This window comes from Caretta caretta, chromosome 15, assembly GCF_965140235.1.
Source record: "Caretta caretta isolate rCarCar2 chromosome 15, rCarCar1.hap1, whole genome shotgun sequence".
Taxonomy (NCBI): Eukaryota; Metazoa; Chordata; order Testudines; family Cheloniidae; genus Caretta; species Caretta caretta.
The window spans coordinates 17,627,629-17,644,218 of NC_134220.1; the positions used below are offsets into that span (position 1 = coordinate 17,627,629).

General features: G+C 45.1%; 1 protein-coding gene across 5 annotated transcripts in view; it reads left to right on the forward strand.

The window, feature by feature from the left end:
• ZDHHC8 (zDHHC palmitoyltransferase 8) overlaps positions 1-16,590 on the forward strand; it is a 188,950-nt gene that overhangs the window by 149,595 nt on the left and 22,765 nt on the right. For 4 of the 5 annotated variants that reach the window (XR_007352881.2, XM_048821833.2, XM_075119982.1 and 1 more), the window contains 4 exons: positions 2,849-2,970; positions 9,671-9,828; positions 13,157-13,329; positions 15,619-15,721. Coding sequence is in view for 4 of the 5 variants with exons in the window: in XM_048821833.2 (XP_048677790.2) it covers positions 2,849-2,970; positions 9,671-9,828; positions 13,157-13,329; positions 15,619-15,721 (556 nt within the window). In the remaining variant the exon portion in view is untranslated. The remainder of the gene's footprint in view (positions 1-2,848; positions 2,971-9,670; positions 9,829-13,156; positions 13,330-15,618; positions 15,722-16,590) is intronic. The other variant, XM_048821835.2, reaches the window with a different exon arrangement.

The following is a 16,590-nucleotide window of genomic DNA, read 5'->3' on the forward strand; positions in this document are numbered from 1 at the left end:
CGCCATCCTCTTTATAACAGCCCTTAACATATTAGAGGGGTAGCTGTGTTAGTCTGTATCTACAAAAACTACAAGGAGTCCAGTGGCACCTTAAAGACTAACAGATTTATTTGGGCACAAGCTTTCGTGGGTAAAAAACCCCACTTCTTCAGATGCATGGACTTCTTCAGCTGCATGGTCCATGCATCTGAAGAAGTGGGGTTTTTTACCCATGAAAGCTTATGCCAAATAAATCTGCTAGTCTTTAAGGTGCCACCGGACTCCTTGTTTTTCTTAACATGTTAGAAGACTATTATCTTCTTTTCTCAAGATTAAACATGCCCATTTTTATTAACCTTTCCTCAGAGGTCTGGTTTTCTAAACCTTTTATCATTTTTGTTGCTTTCCTCTGGACTCATTCAAATTTGTCCACATCTTTCTTGAAGTATGATTACCAGAATACTCCAACTGAAGCCTCACTGGTGCTGAGTCGAGTGGGACAGTTACTTCACATCTCTTCCATACAACACTCCTCTTAATACATCCCAGAATGATGTTAGCCTTTTTTGCAACTGCATCACATTGTTGACTCATATTTAATTTGTGATCCACTATAACGTCCAGATCCTTTTCAGCCAGTACTAATGCCTAGCCAGTTATTCCCCATATTATTGTTGTGCATTTGATCTTTCCTTCCTAAGTGTAGTACTTTGCACTCGTCTTTATTGAATTTCGTCTTGTTGATTTCTGACCAATTCTCTGATTATCAAGGTTGTTATGAATTCTGATCCTGTTTTCCAAAGTGTTTGCAACACCTCCCAGCTTGATGTCATCTGTAGATTTTATAAGCATACTCTCCACTCCATTATCCAAGTCATTAATGAAAATATTGAATAGTACCGGACTCAAGACTGGACTCCACTAGATATGTCCTCACGGTTTGTCAGTGAATCATTGAAAACTATTCTTTTGAGTATGGTCTTTCAGCTAGTTATGCACCCATTTTATAGTAATTTAATCTAGACCACATTTCCCTAGTTTGCTTATGGGACTGTTATGTGAGACTGAAGCCTTACTAAAATCAAGATATACAAAGTCTATGGCTTTTCTCCATCCACTAGGCCAGTACCCCTGTCAGAGGAAATTAGTTTGGTTTGGCATGATTTGTCCTTGACAAATCCATGCTGGCTATTCCTCATATCCTTTAGGTGCTTTCAAACTGATTGTTTAATAATTTGTTCCAGTATCTTTCCAGTTATTGAAGTTAGGCGGACTGGTCTATAATTCCCTGGGTCCTCTTTGTTCCCATTTTTAAAGTAGGTATTTCTTCAGGAGTTTTCTTTAGGAGGTAAGCTTCCTAGGAACCCTACAATAACAAACCTCTATATACACAATCAGGGCCGGCTCTAGCAAAACAAGCAGGTGCTTGGGGCGACACATTTCTCGGGGCGGCGTTCCGGCACGGGCCATGCCGCCCCGAGAAATGTGCCCCCGCCGCCCCAGCTCGCTTCCGTCTGCTCCCCGGAGCGCGCCGCCGCCACTCCGCTTCTCCCCCCTTCCGCCCAGGCTGTGCTCCCCCCTGCCACCTCGCTCACCTCTGCTCCGCCTGCTCCCCTGAACACACTGCCTCTCCTTCGCCTGAGAGGGAGGGGGAGAAGCGGAGCGGCGGCGTGTTCAGGGGAGCCGGCGGAGTGGAGGTGAGCTAGGGCAGGGGGTTGCAGGGCTGGGGGGAAGCTGCAGGAAGCAATTGTGGGGGGGGGAAATGCGGCACGCCCGGGGGAGGAGGTGGGGGCGGGGATTTGGGGAAGGGGTTGGGAAGGGGCGGATTTAGGGCGGAGCCAGGGGGGAGGGGGGCACGAAAAAAAAGCGGGGACGGCCAAAAAGTTTTTGCTTGGGGTGGCAAAAGTCTTAGAGCCAGCCCTGTACACAATGGAGAAAAATAAACTTGGTTTAGGTTTCAGAGTTACGTTTATAAGCAGTATAAGTGGCAGAATGAATAAATAAATTCCTTTATCAAGGAAAATCATCTTAAGTATAGTCTGTGTATCAGGGAAATTATCTGTGCTCTGCTCTGGTACTCCCATCCCCCTTGGTGCAAGAGCCTTCTCATTTGCAGCTAGAACAGCCTTCCTGTGTCTTGACTCATCAGTTATACACTCGTTACAAATCTCCTTTCTTCTGGAAAACAGTTTACATGGCAGATGCTATGCACAGTATTTTAACTACTATGCTTGCATTCTGTTGGCCCCCTAACACGAGGTTTAACTAACGCTTTTTACCCTGTACTTCCCCCATAGAAAGAGGTTTTGCAATGATGTCCAGGAGTGATATTTACAGATTTAAGGGCTCTCACTGGGGAGAACTGTATAGGAAATAAGAGCTTGATGGAAATTATTTGTTTTCCTATTTGTACATCCTCTGGAGATTGATGATTGAAAGATTCAGTTCTAATTAACACCAGTGGGAATCAGGAGTAATCCCAATTGAAAGCATAAAGTTATTCTGTTTTAGTGACTGAAAGCAGAATCTTTGCCACTGATTACAGAAATGCCATGTCAGGGTGCAGCAATGACACAAACAAGTAAAATGTCAAGTCATTAAAAAAAAAAAAGATTGCTCCATAACACAAGAACCCTACAAATAAACAATTCAGTCCTTTCTGCCCTGTAGAACTATGCTGCTTTACAGAGGGCAGATCATATGTACTGTAGATCATTGAAACCAGCTGTCATAGTTGTTTCAACTCTGAGGTAACAAATTCAACCACTGTATGATCTGTGGGGGCGAGTAAGGCTTGAACGCTGTGAACAGGAAGCTTCTGCTTGTTACATCATAAAAAGTCCTCATCTTTAATTCTTTCTCTCTGCAGGTGCCCCTGGTTAACAAGAGCCATCTCCCCAGCCATCCCTGTGTACAATGGGCTCGTGTTCTTGTTCGTACTTGCAAACTTCAGCATGGCAACTTTCATGGACCCTGGAGTTTTTCCACGAGGTAATGGGGGATAGGGGTAAAAAAAAAGCCAAGGCAAATAGTAGGGTTTCCGAAGCAGCCCATTTGCTATTGGTTTCGTTTCCCCTCCCTTTTTTATCTTCAGCTGGCTGTAAATGCACGGATGAAGCTAAATTGTGGCTACGCTCTGTCGGTTTCTGAAATGGAAAGGTTTTTTTCCTCCTTGTACTTGCTTGAATTGGTAATCTGGGGCCTGGCATTGGATAACGTAGCTCTCATTGAGAAGATAGCCTGACTGATGTGATTGTGATTAGTATCCCCTGTGTCATGCTGGCACATTGGATTTAAGTCATTGCCTTCACAATAGGCAGCTGAGCATGGTGCAGTGGAGGGCTGAGCTTCTGAAAGCGGCTGCATTAAAACAGCGATTCACTCCAGCAGGCTTAGAACAAACACAGTAGCACTGAACACTAAAAAAGATAATGATTAAGGCTAGAGTTAGAGTGGAGATTTTTAAATATATGTTGTAAAATAAATGGCTGTTTAATTTAGTGCTGGGGCATAGCTGATTGAACAGGATAAAAACTGTTTGTCTATCGTTATGGGAACGATGACGTGACTATTTCTTTTAAACCATCAAAATGAGAGAATTACTGTCTCACTTTGTCCCTGTTCCACTAGTCATTCACACACAGCTTGCAACAGAGCCTGCTTTGGGGGAGGTCGCAAAACAAATGGATCCCTGCCCCTTGCAAAGTGCATTTTCTCTCCGGCATTCAGTATCTTCTCTTCACTGTTCCCTTGAATGAGCCGTAACTGCTCATGCAAGTGATGCTATTTCTTTCCAGACAGGAGCCAGTGATAAACATATTCAATTTATATAGCTTCTTTCAGATGAGGATCTCAGAGCCCTTTACAAACACTGATTAAGGTAAATATAATTACCGAGTTTAAGGGTTAACTCACAGTGAGGTTAATAATTTGCCCCCCAGGTCATATGGGGCCAAATTTTCAACCATATTTAGGTTCCTTAAGATGCAGATAGGCAACTGCTATTTCCAAAAGCACCTGGGGTCTAACTCCCACTTAAATCAGTTAGAGTTAGATGCCTAAGCTCTTTTGAAAACCCACAGGAGTGGGATCCATGAAGGGACTTAGACGTTGCAATGCTTAGCGTTATGGCACCTAACTTTCAGGCATCTAGAAAATCTAGGAGCAACACTGCCATTCAGGCAGCCTGAGTTAGGTGCCTAGGCACCTAGATAATGAATGAGGGGACATAGGTGCCTTAGACTGCAATCCACAAATTCAGTGGGCGGGGTGGGGAGCCGCCTAAAGTAGCTAATGGGAGATGTTGACCAGAGGGGTGATTGCTAAGCCCTGCCTCTAAGAATGCCCACTGGATCACGTCCCTGTGTGTGATTTAGGTGGCCGAGTGCCTATCTCTTTGAGTCCGTGAATCACTCTGGAGCTTAGGTGGGAGATAACGTGTCCAGACGCCTATCACGAGGCATGTGCGTGCAGGCTCAGGTGGGAGATAGTTGCCCGGACGCCTAGAGTGAGACGGCCGTGCATATGCCCAGAGGCAAAAACATAGGTGCCTAAAAGGTTAGGTGGCAGCTGAGTGTGAGTTTTGTGGATTGTAGTGATACCTAAAAAACAGGACCTGGGTGCCTAAAAACAAGAGTTAGTTGCCTACATCCCTTTGTGGATCCCACCCTAGGTACCTAACTTCATCTTCAGGTGCGTGCATATCTTTGAAAATTTGACCCATGGTGACTCACCAGGAATAAAATCCAAGACTCCTAACTCCCACTACCTGTGATTCATCTCAGAAGAGAAGACCAGGGTTGAGCCAGCTATGCAGATTGGTCAGTTTTCACAATGGAGGGAGGTAAACAGAAGGGTTCCCCAAGGATCTGTACTGGGGCCTGTGCTGTCAACATATTCATTAATGATCTGGAAAACGTGAAGTAGCAAAGTTTGCAGATGGTACAAAATTATTCAAGATACCAGCCAGTTTGGACTTAACTAAGACTTACAGCAGGATCTAAAAAAAGTGAGTGATTCGGCAACAAAAGGGCAGATGAAATTCAGTGGTGATAAGTACAAACTGATGGACGTTGGAAAAAATAATCCCAACTACACATATATAATGATGGCTTCTAAATTAGTGGTTACCACTCAAGAGCGAGACCTAGGAATCACTGTATATAGTTCTCTGAAAACTTCCGCTCACAGCAGAAATCAAAAGGACTGAGGGTAGGTCTACACTACCCGCCAGATCGGCAGGTAGCGATTGATATATCGGGGGTCGATTTATCGCGTCTAGTCTAGACGCTATAAGTTGATCCTCAAGCGCTCTCCCGTCGACTCCGGAACTCCAGTGCCGCGAGAGGCGCAAGCGGAGTTGACAGGGGAGTGGCGGCAGTCGACTCACCGCCATGAAGACACCGTGGTAAGTCGATCTAGATACGTTGACTTCAGCTACGCTATTGTCGTAGCTGAAGTTGCGTACCTGACATCGACTCCCCCTCCCCCACTCCTAGTGTAGACCAGGGCTAACAGAATGTTAGGAACTATTGGAAAAGGGATAAAAAATAAGACATAAAATATCATAATACCACTATATAAATCCATGGTCCACCCACACCTTGAATGCAACTGTAAAAGGTTCAGAGAAGGGCAACAAAAATGATGAAGAGTACGGAACACCTTCCATATGAGGAGAGACTAAGAAGATTAGGGCTGTTCATCTTAGAAAAGAAACGGCTAAGGGGAGATACCACAGAAGTCTATACAATCATGAATGGTGTAGAAAAGTTTAATACAGAAGAGTTATTTATCTTTTCCCACAATACAGATACCAGGGATCACCCAATGAAATTAATAGGCAGCAGGTTTAATACAAACAAGAGGAAGTACTTTTTCCATACAGTGCACAATTAATCTGTGGAACTCATTGCCATGGGATATTGCAATGGCCAACAGCATAACTGGGGTCAAAAAAGAACAAGATAAGTTCATGGAAGATAGGTCCACCTATGGCTATTAGCCAAGATGGTCAGGGATGCAACCCCATGATCAGGGATTATGTTTTTAGATGTGGGATTTTCAAAAGTACTCAGCACTCACTGACGTCAGTGGGAGCAGAGATAGTCCAGTGTTGAGTAATTCTGAACATCCTACCCTAGGAGTCCAGTCCTACTCCCATTTTAAATGCATGGCAAGGCTCCTATTGACTTTACTGGTCCAAGATTGGATTCCAAATTACTAAGGCTATGTTTTAGTCATGGGTATTTTTAGTAAAAATCATGCACAGGTCATGGGCAGTAAACAAAAATTCACGGCCCGTGACCTGTCCATGACTTGTACTATATACCCCGGACTAAAACTTGGGCTGGGAGCTGCAGGTGCTGGGGGGGTGTGGTCCAGGGGTGCTGGGGGGGGGGGGTGGCCCAGGACCCCTCTGGTGTAGGGGGAGGGTTGGTGGGACTGGCAGCCTCCCTACCCAGCTCCGACTGGCATGTCCCTAAAGCTCCTAGGGGGAGGGGTGGCCAGGGGGGCTCTGCGTGTTGCTCCCGCTACAAGTGCCGACTTAGCAGCTCCCATTGGCTGGGAACCATTGCCCCGCTCTGCCTACTGGGCATTCCAGCCGGGGAGGTCGGGGCGTGGGGACTTGCCCCGTTCCATCCGCTCCTGCTGGGGAACAGGGTGGGGACCCGCTCCTTGGCTGGAATGCTGGGCAGGCGGAACAGGGCAAGCCCCTGCACCCTGACCTGGTCCCTAGTGCTCCAAATTTCCTGGTGCCCTTCGCAGCTGCATATTTTCATATGGGTAACACGGGACAGGGGGAGCCGAACAATGTTATAAGGGAACATTGTAGGACTTTAAACAAGTATGTTCTCTAATAGGTCATCGACCTAATAATGAAATAACGTTAACCAGGACGACATTAAGTGAGGAGTTACTGTAATGACACTGGAGTAAACCAAGAGTAGCTCTGTGGAGACGGATACCATTATATCTGTATACGTGAGAAGAGCATCAGGCCTTGTATCTCAGTGGTGGGAGGAATTAAAGCCCAGCTTTGAACGCTCAGAAACTTAGTTTGAAATCTGGACCCGATTTTGGGGTATTCATCAGTGGCCAAATACAGACACCAACCTAAGTTCCCTGTAAGCTGCAGCCCACCAAGGGCCGCACAGGCAGGGAGAGGTGCCCCTCCCCAGGACCAGCCCAGCCCGGCCCCACTGGAGCTGCCATAGTCAGGGAGAGGCACCTCTCACCTGGCCCCGAGCTATTGCAGTGAGAGAGGGCTGGGGCGAGTACTCTCTCCCTGCCGCAGCACTGGGGCAGCCTGCACCCGATCCCCTCATCCACAGCCCTATCCTAGAGCCTGCGCTCTCAGCCACAGCCTTCACCCCCACACACACTCCAACCCTCTGCTCCAGCTCTGAGCCCCCTCCCACACGCTGAACCCCTCGACCCCACCCTCATCACACATCACCTCCATATTGGTGCACATAACAAAATTCATTCCGCACATGGACGTAAAAAATTAGAGGGAACACTGACACCAGCTGGGAGCCTGGGACCCAGACAGGGCCATCCCTAGCTATTCTGGGGCCCTATGCAGCCCCCCTGCGGGGGGGAGCACACCTCTGTGGGGGAGGGGAAGCGGGGGGGGCAGGCCTCAGGCCTCTGTGGGGTGGGGGGGTGGGCTGCCTTGGGGGGTAGAGGGGTCTCACCCCCCAGCACTCACCAGCGGCGTGGCTGGGGCCGGGTCACTGCACTTCCCCCCGCCAGTGAGTGGCAGGCCTGACCCTGCTGCAGAGCTCAGGGGAGTGGGGGCGGGGAAGAGGCAGGGCTGGGGCGGGGAAGGGGCGAGGAGGGGCTTGAGCAGCGGCGGGGCCCTGGGGAAAAGTTGGAGCAGCACGCAGCTGTGCAGGGCACCAGGAAATTTAGTGCCCCAAATTTCCTGGTGCCCTTTGCGGCTGCGTACTTTGCATATGGGTAAGGACAGCCCTGGACCCAGACCTAAGGCATTAGTTTGGGCCCATTTGCTGACTATTCAATTCCAAATGTAAACCATTATTCAGAAACATGCAGTTTTTCTTTGTGGACAGTGATAAATACTCTTGACAGTTCTGTGTGTGTGTAAAGTGCCAGCTTTCATCATGAGTTTTTCTGAAGGGCAGCTGTGTGTATATATACTGTATGCAGATTCTTATTTGGATAGGTTAGCATCTTTATAAGCGTTTCCCAGGAGCCATTAAGCTAGGGGCTTGTTTTATTTCACACTGGAGCTTTTATAACAGGGATGAGCAAACTACGGCCCGCAGGCCACATCCGGCCTGCTAGCCGTTTTAATCTGGCCCTCCAACTCCCGCTGGGGATCGGGGTCTGGGTCTTGCCCCGCTCCAGCTGGGGAGCAGGGTCAGGGGCTGCTCCATGAGGTTCCTGGAAGAAGCAGCATGTCCCTTCTCTGGCTCCTACACGAAGGGGCTGCCAGGGGGCTCTGCTCCACATGCTGTCCCTACCCCAAGCACCGCCCCCGCAGCTCCCATTGGCCGGGAATCACGGCCAATGGGAGCTGCAGGGGCGGTGCCTGCGGATGGGGCAGCGTGCAGCAGCAGAGCCGCCTGGCTGTGCCTCTGTGTAGGAGCTGGAGGGGGGGGACATGCCGCTGCTTCCGGGAGCCGCTTGAGATAAGTGCCACCAGAGCCTGCACCCCTGAGCCACACCCCACCCCTGTGTCCCAACCCCTTGCCCCAGCCCTGATCCCCCTCCTGCCCTCCAAACCCCTTGGTCTCAGCCTGGAGCACCTTCCTACACCACAAACCCCTCATCCCCAGCCCCACCCCAGAGCCCGCACCCCCAGCTGGAGCCCTCACTCCCCCACACACACCCCTCACCCCAGCCCGGAGCCCCCCTCCCGCACCCTGAACTCCTCATTTATGGCCCCACCCTAGAGCCCACACCCCCAGCCAGTGCCCTTGCCCTCTCCTGCACCCCAACCCCGATTTTGTGAACATTCATGGCCTGCCATACAATTTCCATATGCAGATGTGGCCCTCGGGACAAAAAGTTTGCCACCCTCCTCCTCTCCCTCCCCTAGAGTATGTATATAGCTTCTGAATGAAATGTTTTATTGATCTGAATAGTATGTCAGGCTACGCTGGAGAAGCAGATTTCTGGGTCAGTACTGATGAATCAGATAATTAATTTCTCAGGGATATCTTGTATGGATTTTTTTTTTCAATCTAATTCAGTCTTCCCTTGACATTCTTTATTGCAATTCCTGTTGCCTGACCAAGTGGTGGTCAGAGTTGATTCAATCTACTAATGTATGCAGCAAACATCTCACAACAAGATGCTTGGGAAGCATGGTAGATTTCCACCCCGCTTTGAAACCATTTGAGCACTAGTTATATCCTTCTAGGAGCAAATGCTGTCTAAAACAAGAATCAAATAAGATCAGTGGGCTGGCTAGCAAGGCAATAAATGCACTGGGATTATTCTCTTTGCTACTAAAATGAGGTCCGGAGTATTCAATCCTTCTGCAATCAGGACACCCCTTTCTGACAATACATCACTTCTATCACTCTTTATTTCTCCAAAAAGCACCAGCACACATGTAGTGTCCATGTATCCGACTCCTGATAGTGTTAAATCTTCCACCTTTAAACTGTAATCTGTATTATTTTTATTTATTTATTTATATTTTTGCATCGAGCAGCAGATGAAGATGAGGATAAAGATGATGACTTCCGAGCTCCACTCTACAAGAACGTGGAGATTAAAGGAATCCAAGTACGGATGAAATGGTGTGCCACGTGCCATTTCTATCGCCCGCCCCGCTGCTCCCATTGCAGCGTCTGTGACAACTGCGTTGAGGTAAATCTCCTTGATTAGCTGATCTTTTGGGTTGGATTTAGGTTGTGGACCTGTGAACAGGTAGATGACCCAGCTGAGTGAAGACTCCCTGTCTTTCCCTCCCAAAAAAAATTAGCGGTAAAGGGCCAAATTCTCAGCTGGTGTAAATTGCGGCCACTCCACCGATGTTGACAGATTGCCTAAGAATCCTGCCCTCAATCTGATTGAAGTCACAAGTGAAACAGAGTTTGGTGTCATCCTTGTCACTAATGACTCTTTCTCCACCCCAAACGCAGTGCATGATTTGGTATTCCTAGCCGTCTCTGCTCAGGAGTAGCCTAGGGCTTATGAAACTGGAAGCATTACAAGGGAAGGTTATGGGGCATTGGCAGAATTTAGGAGGAGACGGGGGGAAAGTCTGCTTGCAAAATTCCTGATCCCTCTGCTTTGTCCCCTATTAAATATGTAAATATGAATAGCAGTAAGAGTATGATTTTTTGAATTGTAAATCATAACACTCAGTGGCATGTGAATTTTAGGAAGAATAGAATAAGAATCCCTGAGTCTAAAATTAAAATACTACATACCCATTTATAAACTGCAGTTAGTCCTATGGCCATGACCTCATGCATGCTTCTAATTCCTCTATGTTATGCGGCTTGGACACACATTGATAAATTTGAGGTCATAGTGAAGCACACAGTATATTTAAACAATGACCCCAAAGTAAAGGAGTATGTTATTGGGCCATAAACATCTCCCAAACTCATAAATACAGTGGACTGTAACCATGGTGTTTTATTGCCACGGGAAATTTTTATTGCTGAGCTACAAATTCCACTTCTTAATGATCATTTCTACTGTAAGGTGTATTTTTTCATTAGACTGATTTAAATCTTTAATACATTTTAAAATGTATTCAATTGTATGATTAAAATAATGGGAATCCCTAATTGGCAATAGGCTAAAACTCACCAAGTGAATTTCAAAGTCAGCCAGAATATAATGTATACCATATTGGGCCAAAGCCTCTTTGCCTTAATCATATGAATAATCACAGTGGAGCTAGTCATGTGACAGAGGCAATCTGCGGTTAGTTTATGTCATTTGCTTTATCCCTAAGAGCAGATTCCTAAATTATAGCCAGCTGGAAGCTATGCTCTGCCTAATACCCATTAATAGATAGGACAACATTCCAGTTCCCTGTCATGGGGAGAGTCAGCAAGGTGCGAGAGCTGAGGGGATATGGGGAGAAATGCATTGCTGGGAGAAGCAGGGCTCCCAGAAAGGACAGGGGCAGCCATGACAGCCATTTTGTTGGGCTGATGTAGGCTGTTGGATGGAGCTGGCTTTTTCACTAGAAAACTGGACCAAAAATTCAGAGTTTTGAGTTAAAACATCAACATTGTCACTAATTCTAACATCAAAATATTGTTTAGGTGAAGCTAAATTTTGAATTGAAATTTGAAATCCTTCCCCCCTACCCCTCAGTGTCTGTGTGAAAACCCCATTTTCAATAAAGGAAGTGTTGCCAGCACAAGATTTCTTGAAACTAGCTGGTGTAAACGCTGGCAATTCCATGCACCCCTAATGTCACCGGTGGCATCGAGGCACAATATTCCAGGGAAGTCAGAGAGGAAAGTGGGAGGGAATCCCGGAGTAACTTCTCGTTAAAAATAAAATGGCTTGGACCTCAGAGCAAGTCAGAATGCAAGACTCCAGTGCAGTGAGTTCCAGTTCTGAGGAGTGTTACTTATGCCTAGATCAGCTGAGCATTACTTGCTGTTCTGATTGGCTAACAGGGAATCTCTTGCTGCATAATTAAAATGTGATTGCTTACTGAGGGATACAAGCAAGGGCATTAATTCATTAATCAATAAATTTCAGTCTCAGGCTAAGTTGCTTATTGATTCTTGTGACACTTATTCCCTAGTATACCTGTACATTCTAGTAGTGCCTGGACACAGTTATAATGAAAAAGTCTATTGGCATTTCTGTTAGGATACTCCTTTAGGAAGAGGTTGTACTTTGTATCTTTTATTTCACCTTTGGGCTGCAACTCATGATAAAAGCTCTTAGCCTAGAGACAGATTTTTTGAGCACATCTGATTTCAAACAATCAGACTGATTCTGATTCGGAGATGTGCAAAGCAATGTCCAGCTTCCAAGCTTTCAGAGACAGGTGCTCTTTTCTATCACATCCCTTAAAAAAACAAAACCAAGTGAAATATAATAAATACACTTGGTGTGACCAACTGGACCTGAAAACGAATTTGTGGTAGAATAAAATTTTAGGACAAATTTTCATGGAAGTGCCCAAAGCTGAGGTTTCAATATAGCTTTATTTCCAAATATTTTGAGCTGCACATGTCTCTCGCACAACATATTTATAGTTAATTTACAAGTTACTTTTTAAAAAAACCACTTTGCCATTAGTGGGAGGTATCTATCTAAATATAACATTGTTACAAAGGAAAGGATAAGTCACTATTGACAAGAATAAAGGATGTACTGTACTGGGTGTGAAGAGAACAGAATAGAATAAATTTGCTCACTCCAGGCTTGAGTATGCTCAGATTTATGCTGGTGTACACCAGGAATAACCCCAGTGAAGTCAGCAGAGTTACAGCCATATAAAACTGGTGTTAAAGGAACTTTAAAGGGTCTATGACCTCATTATAAGTATCTCCTTAATCCAGCCTTCTGGCACATGGGAACTCTTGATCAGGAAAAACTGGGTGTTTCAAGTGCTTATTTTTTTAACTTCATCCAGAATTTTCCCCCACTTATTAGCCAGATATTGCTTCCTGCCTGAGCTTTGCCAAAAAAAAAAAATACTTTTTCAAGAGGCCAAAACCTCAAAATAAAAAACCTCTGGATCCTTATTGAACCTTTACATATATAAAATGTGGGGGAGGGAGGGGGGTGGAAATCTATAGTTGGCAGGGAAGTTACAGGTACAAGACACTACGATTTATGATAATCTTACTCTGATAACTATACAATGCTACAGGAGCCAGAGAAGAAGAGAAACTGTCTTCGCCCCACAATGTGGTGTACACCTCTGTTTCGTTTTTAAACCTATTTGTGTGTCTTCATCCACAGTCATAAGAGTCCCTCAGTCCCAGGAGAATCTTATAAAGAGGGTGCAGCATGTTGTTTTGTTACCTGGGCAGCCAGGCAATGTCAGGATGGAGCCAATCTGCAAAGCTCCAAACCTAATCTGATTTTACCTGAAGTTCGGGGTTTTTTTGGATAGATGTAGCACAATGGTTCACATTTATTTCTAAGGCAATGTTTTTCTTTCACTGCTTGGATATTATTCCATGTCTCTCCATCTCTTTACAAGGACTTTGACCATCACTGCCCATGGGTCAACAATTGCATAGGACGGAGGAACTACCGATATTTTTTCCTCTTCTTGCTGTCCTTAAGCACACACATGGTTGGAGTGTTCAGCTTTGGGCTGATCTATATTTTAAACCATATGGAAAAGCTGGGGGCAGCTCATACCACCATTACGTATCCTTCCTTTTAATCTTTAAGAAGTCGAGGTGCCGTAAGGAAACTGTTTGTATAAGATTTGCCTTTCAGGAAATAATGGGATTGGCTCCCTTTCTCTGATACCCATGTTCTTTTATTGTAAAACCCAACCCAATTTCTCCCCAACATTTGCCTGACCTACGGAAGCCTTGATTGCCTCAGAAGTTGCTGCTTAGCTTCTGTGTATATCTGTCATCCAGCTGCCATAACAGAAAGCAACATCCTGCTTCATTAAAATCCTCCCTTTAATTTCAGTTGGATATGGTTCTCCTACTTGTCTTGTCTAAGACTGTTGGGTAATATTACTGTGTTTAAAACAATTGCTTTGCCCCAGAGGTTGTTGCATTTGAGTGGTAGCTGTATATCCCTCTACATGTTTTGTAAGGTGCTTTGGGATCCTTCAGGATTAAAGATTTCTATATGGTTGTCTTGGCTTATAGAAAAACATTTACTCTTTTTTTATTTATCTGAATGAGATAAAGAGATGGAAGAAGCAGAGTTAGAAGGAGAGGGGATACCAGGTAAGGATCTACTAGCCTGTGTGGTGAGGATTTACCATAAAGCACTATATCAGTTATAACATTATCATTAATTAAGGGGATTGAAGAAGAACAAAAGGAATCTTCACAATTCTATATGAACTGGGGACCATAGCTGGAGTCTGATCCTCAGGAGTGCTGATCCCCAGTAACTCTCATTGACTCAAAGTGTATAAGAGCCTTTACAGAATAGTTACAACTAAAATCAGTGAATCAACATTCTGTTTGTTTTTCAGCTTCTTTTAATGCTTCAAGGACCCATTTAAGGGGGTGAAATAATCAAATCTGGTCTTCCCACTGCATTTAGTCAGTGGGAGCTACAGATCTTCAGAACCACTCAAGATCCAGGGCTCCTTCCTGATACTCCAAAGGTGGTTTTTCTACAGCATTCGGTGGATCTTCTGCCATGGTCACTTCAAGGGGGGCTGATTGACCTGGCTGTTGTGGAAGATATGTATGACATGCTGCAGCCTGGCATTCTAGCTCTGCAGGGATCCAGACATTCTTGTCAAATGACTATTTACACCTCTTGACTCAGCAGCTTGCACTACACATTGTACCAAGGTTCCCAGAAGAATATACTGTAGCGTTTGAGTCAGTTCACAGCATCCTGTGCAATATAGAGAGTTTTAGTCTCATGCTAGAAAATAGTTTTATGATACTAAAAATGCCAACCAATAGCTTCTCAACATACTAGGAGGCTGGGCTGTAAAATTTAGCATTGCCAAAAAAAAAAGAGACCATTAAATTATTGGTTTCAGAGTAGCAGCCATGTTAGTCTGTATTTGCAAAAAAGAAAAGGGGTACTTGTGGCACCTTAGAGACTAACCAATTTATTTGAGCATAAGATGAAGTGAGCTGTAGCTCACGAAAGCTTATGCTCAGATAAATTTGTTAGTCTCTAAGGTGCCACAAGTACTCCTTTTCTTTTTTCATTAAATTATTGTTTAGCTTCTGTCTCTCAAAATGCTTGGTGAAGGGACTGCTTTTTCAATGAAGAGGAAGCAGAACATCTGCATTTACCTGAATCTACATCACATGGGCCAGATTAGTACCTATCGTAAACACAAGTAACTCCATTGAAATGCTTGTAGTTACACCATCTTACACCACATATAAATTTGGCCAAAGCCACTGGCAGTGATAATCATTGCTGGTCTCCATGCACATTTTTGTTGAGGATCCTGCATCTTCATAGATCATGGGTTTTCACAGTGCTATATGTGCTATAAATTCCAGTGTGCATTTTAAAATGAGAGGACAGCTTGGAGAGATGCAGGAGAGAGATCACTACTCTGCTACCTTGACATTCTGGGACATGGTCAGTCCCAGATGATTGTATTCCTCTGGCTCTTAAAGGAATGGACCAGCTGACTAGCTCCTTGAAGCTACTAGATACTGTAGAAAGAATGAAGTAAAGTAAAGTAGGAAGGGAGGCATGGGGACCGTATGGCTTCCAAATACTCAATATTGTGTTGGACTCTGAGGAGTAGATAACTTTAGGACTCATGTTAAACAAGAAACTAACAGCACTGAAAGACTGAAGTAATTTCTAGTGCTTAATTCCAAGACATACTTCAATGTGTAATTTTAAAAAACCCTAAAGAAAGATAGGGATTACTTACTAGATTTCTAGTTCAGGGAATTCTCTCTCCCCTTCCATTCTCCCCTCCCCCCCATCTCCCTTTTCCCTGTCATTGGACACAGTTTCCTTAACTCTGGGATGTAGCATGGCTGTCATGTGTGTGGCTGGATTGTTCTTTATCCCAGTCATTGGTCTCACAGGTTTCCATATTGTTCTAGTGGCACGAGGGCGTACCACCAATGAGCAGGTAAGAAAACAATTCTACCTCCATGTTCCTGTTAGAAATGTGGGAGTTGAGAAGGATCCCTTTCTTAGGGGAGGATAAAGAGAAGATATAGTATTTACAGATGGGCAAATCAGGTTGGGCAAAGCAGCAGCTGACCAAACCTTAACACTAACACTCAAACTGATGCTTTACCGAGGGTCTAAAAAGGTTGGGTAACTTTTATTCTCAAATTTCTGTTTGACTAAATTTTGGGCAAGCTCCCAGGCACAGTGGAACAGCACAGGCCTATGTACCACTTAAGTCCTACGTAAGTCCTCAAAACACGGTTTAAGTGGTACATGGAGTCTTGCCAACCTCAAAAGTTCCGAACTCATGAGTTAGACTCAAAAGAATCATCACATTTTTAAAAAAAAAAAAGATTAAATCATGCTTTGTTCTGTCTTCTGATTTTGTTGATTCTGTCAGCTGCCCCTGCCGGCCCACAATGTGTGTAACAATGAGCAGCTTTGAGCTAGCTCATTGCCACATACACACTGATCTGAGCTCATTCTGCTGCTCCAAAACCTGTGCCGGCCAACATCTTGTGACAAAATACCCAGTGGAACTTGAATTTCCACAAAATTATTCAAATATGTAGAATGTGCTGCCTGATGATGCAGGGAATCTATCAGCATCTTCCCAAAATGCCAGTTAATTAATATGGTGTCTCCCCAGCCACACACTGGCACCCCTAACCATTAGCTTTTTGCCCCACTAACATTTGCTCCAACCCTCTGGGCCCACATCATTTATGTGCCTCCACATCTGCCCTTTGTCCCCCAACACATCTCATCTCCTCCGGCAGCTATGGAGATTCTTCACTCACACCCTTTCAGGGTGGAGACAAGGGG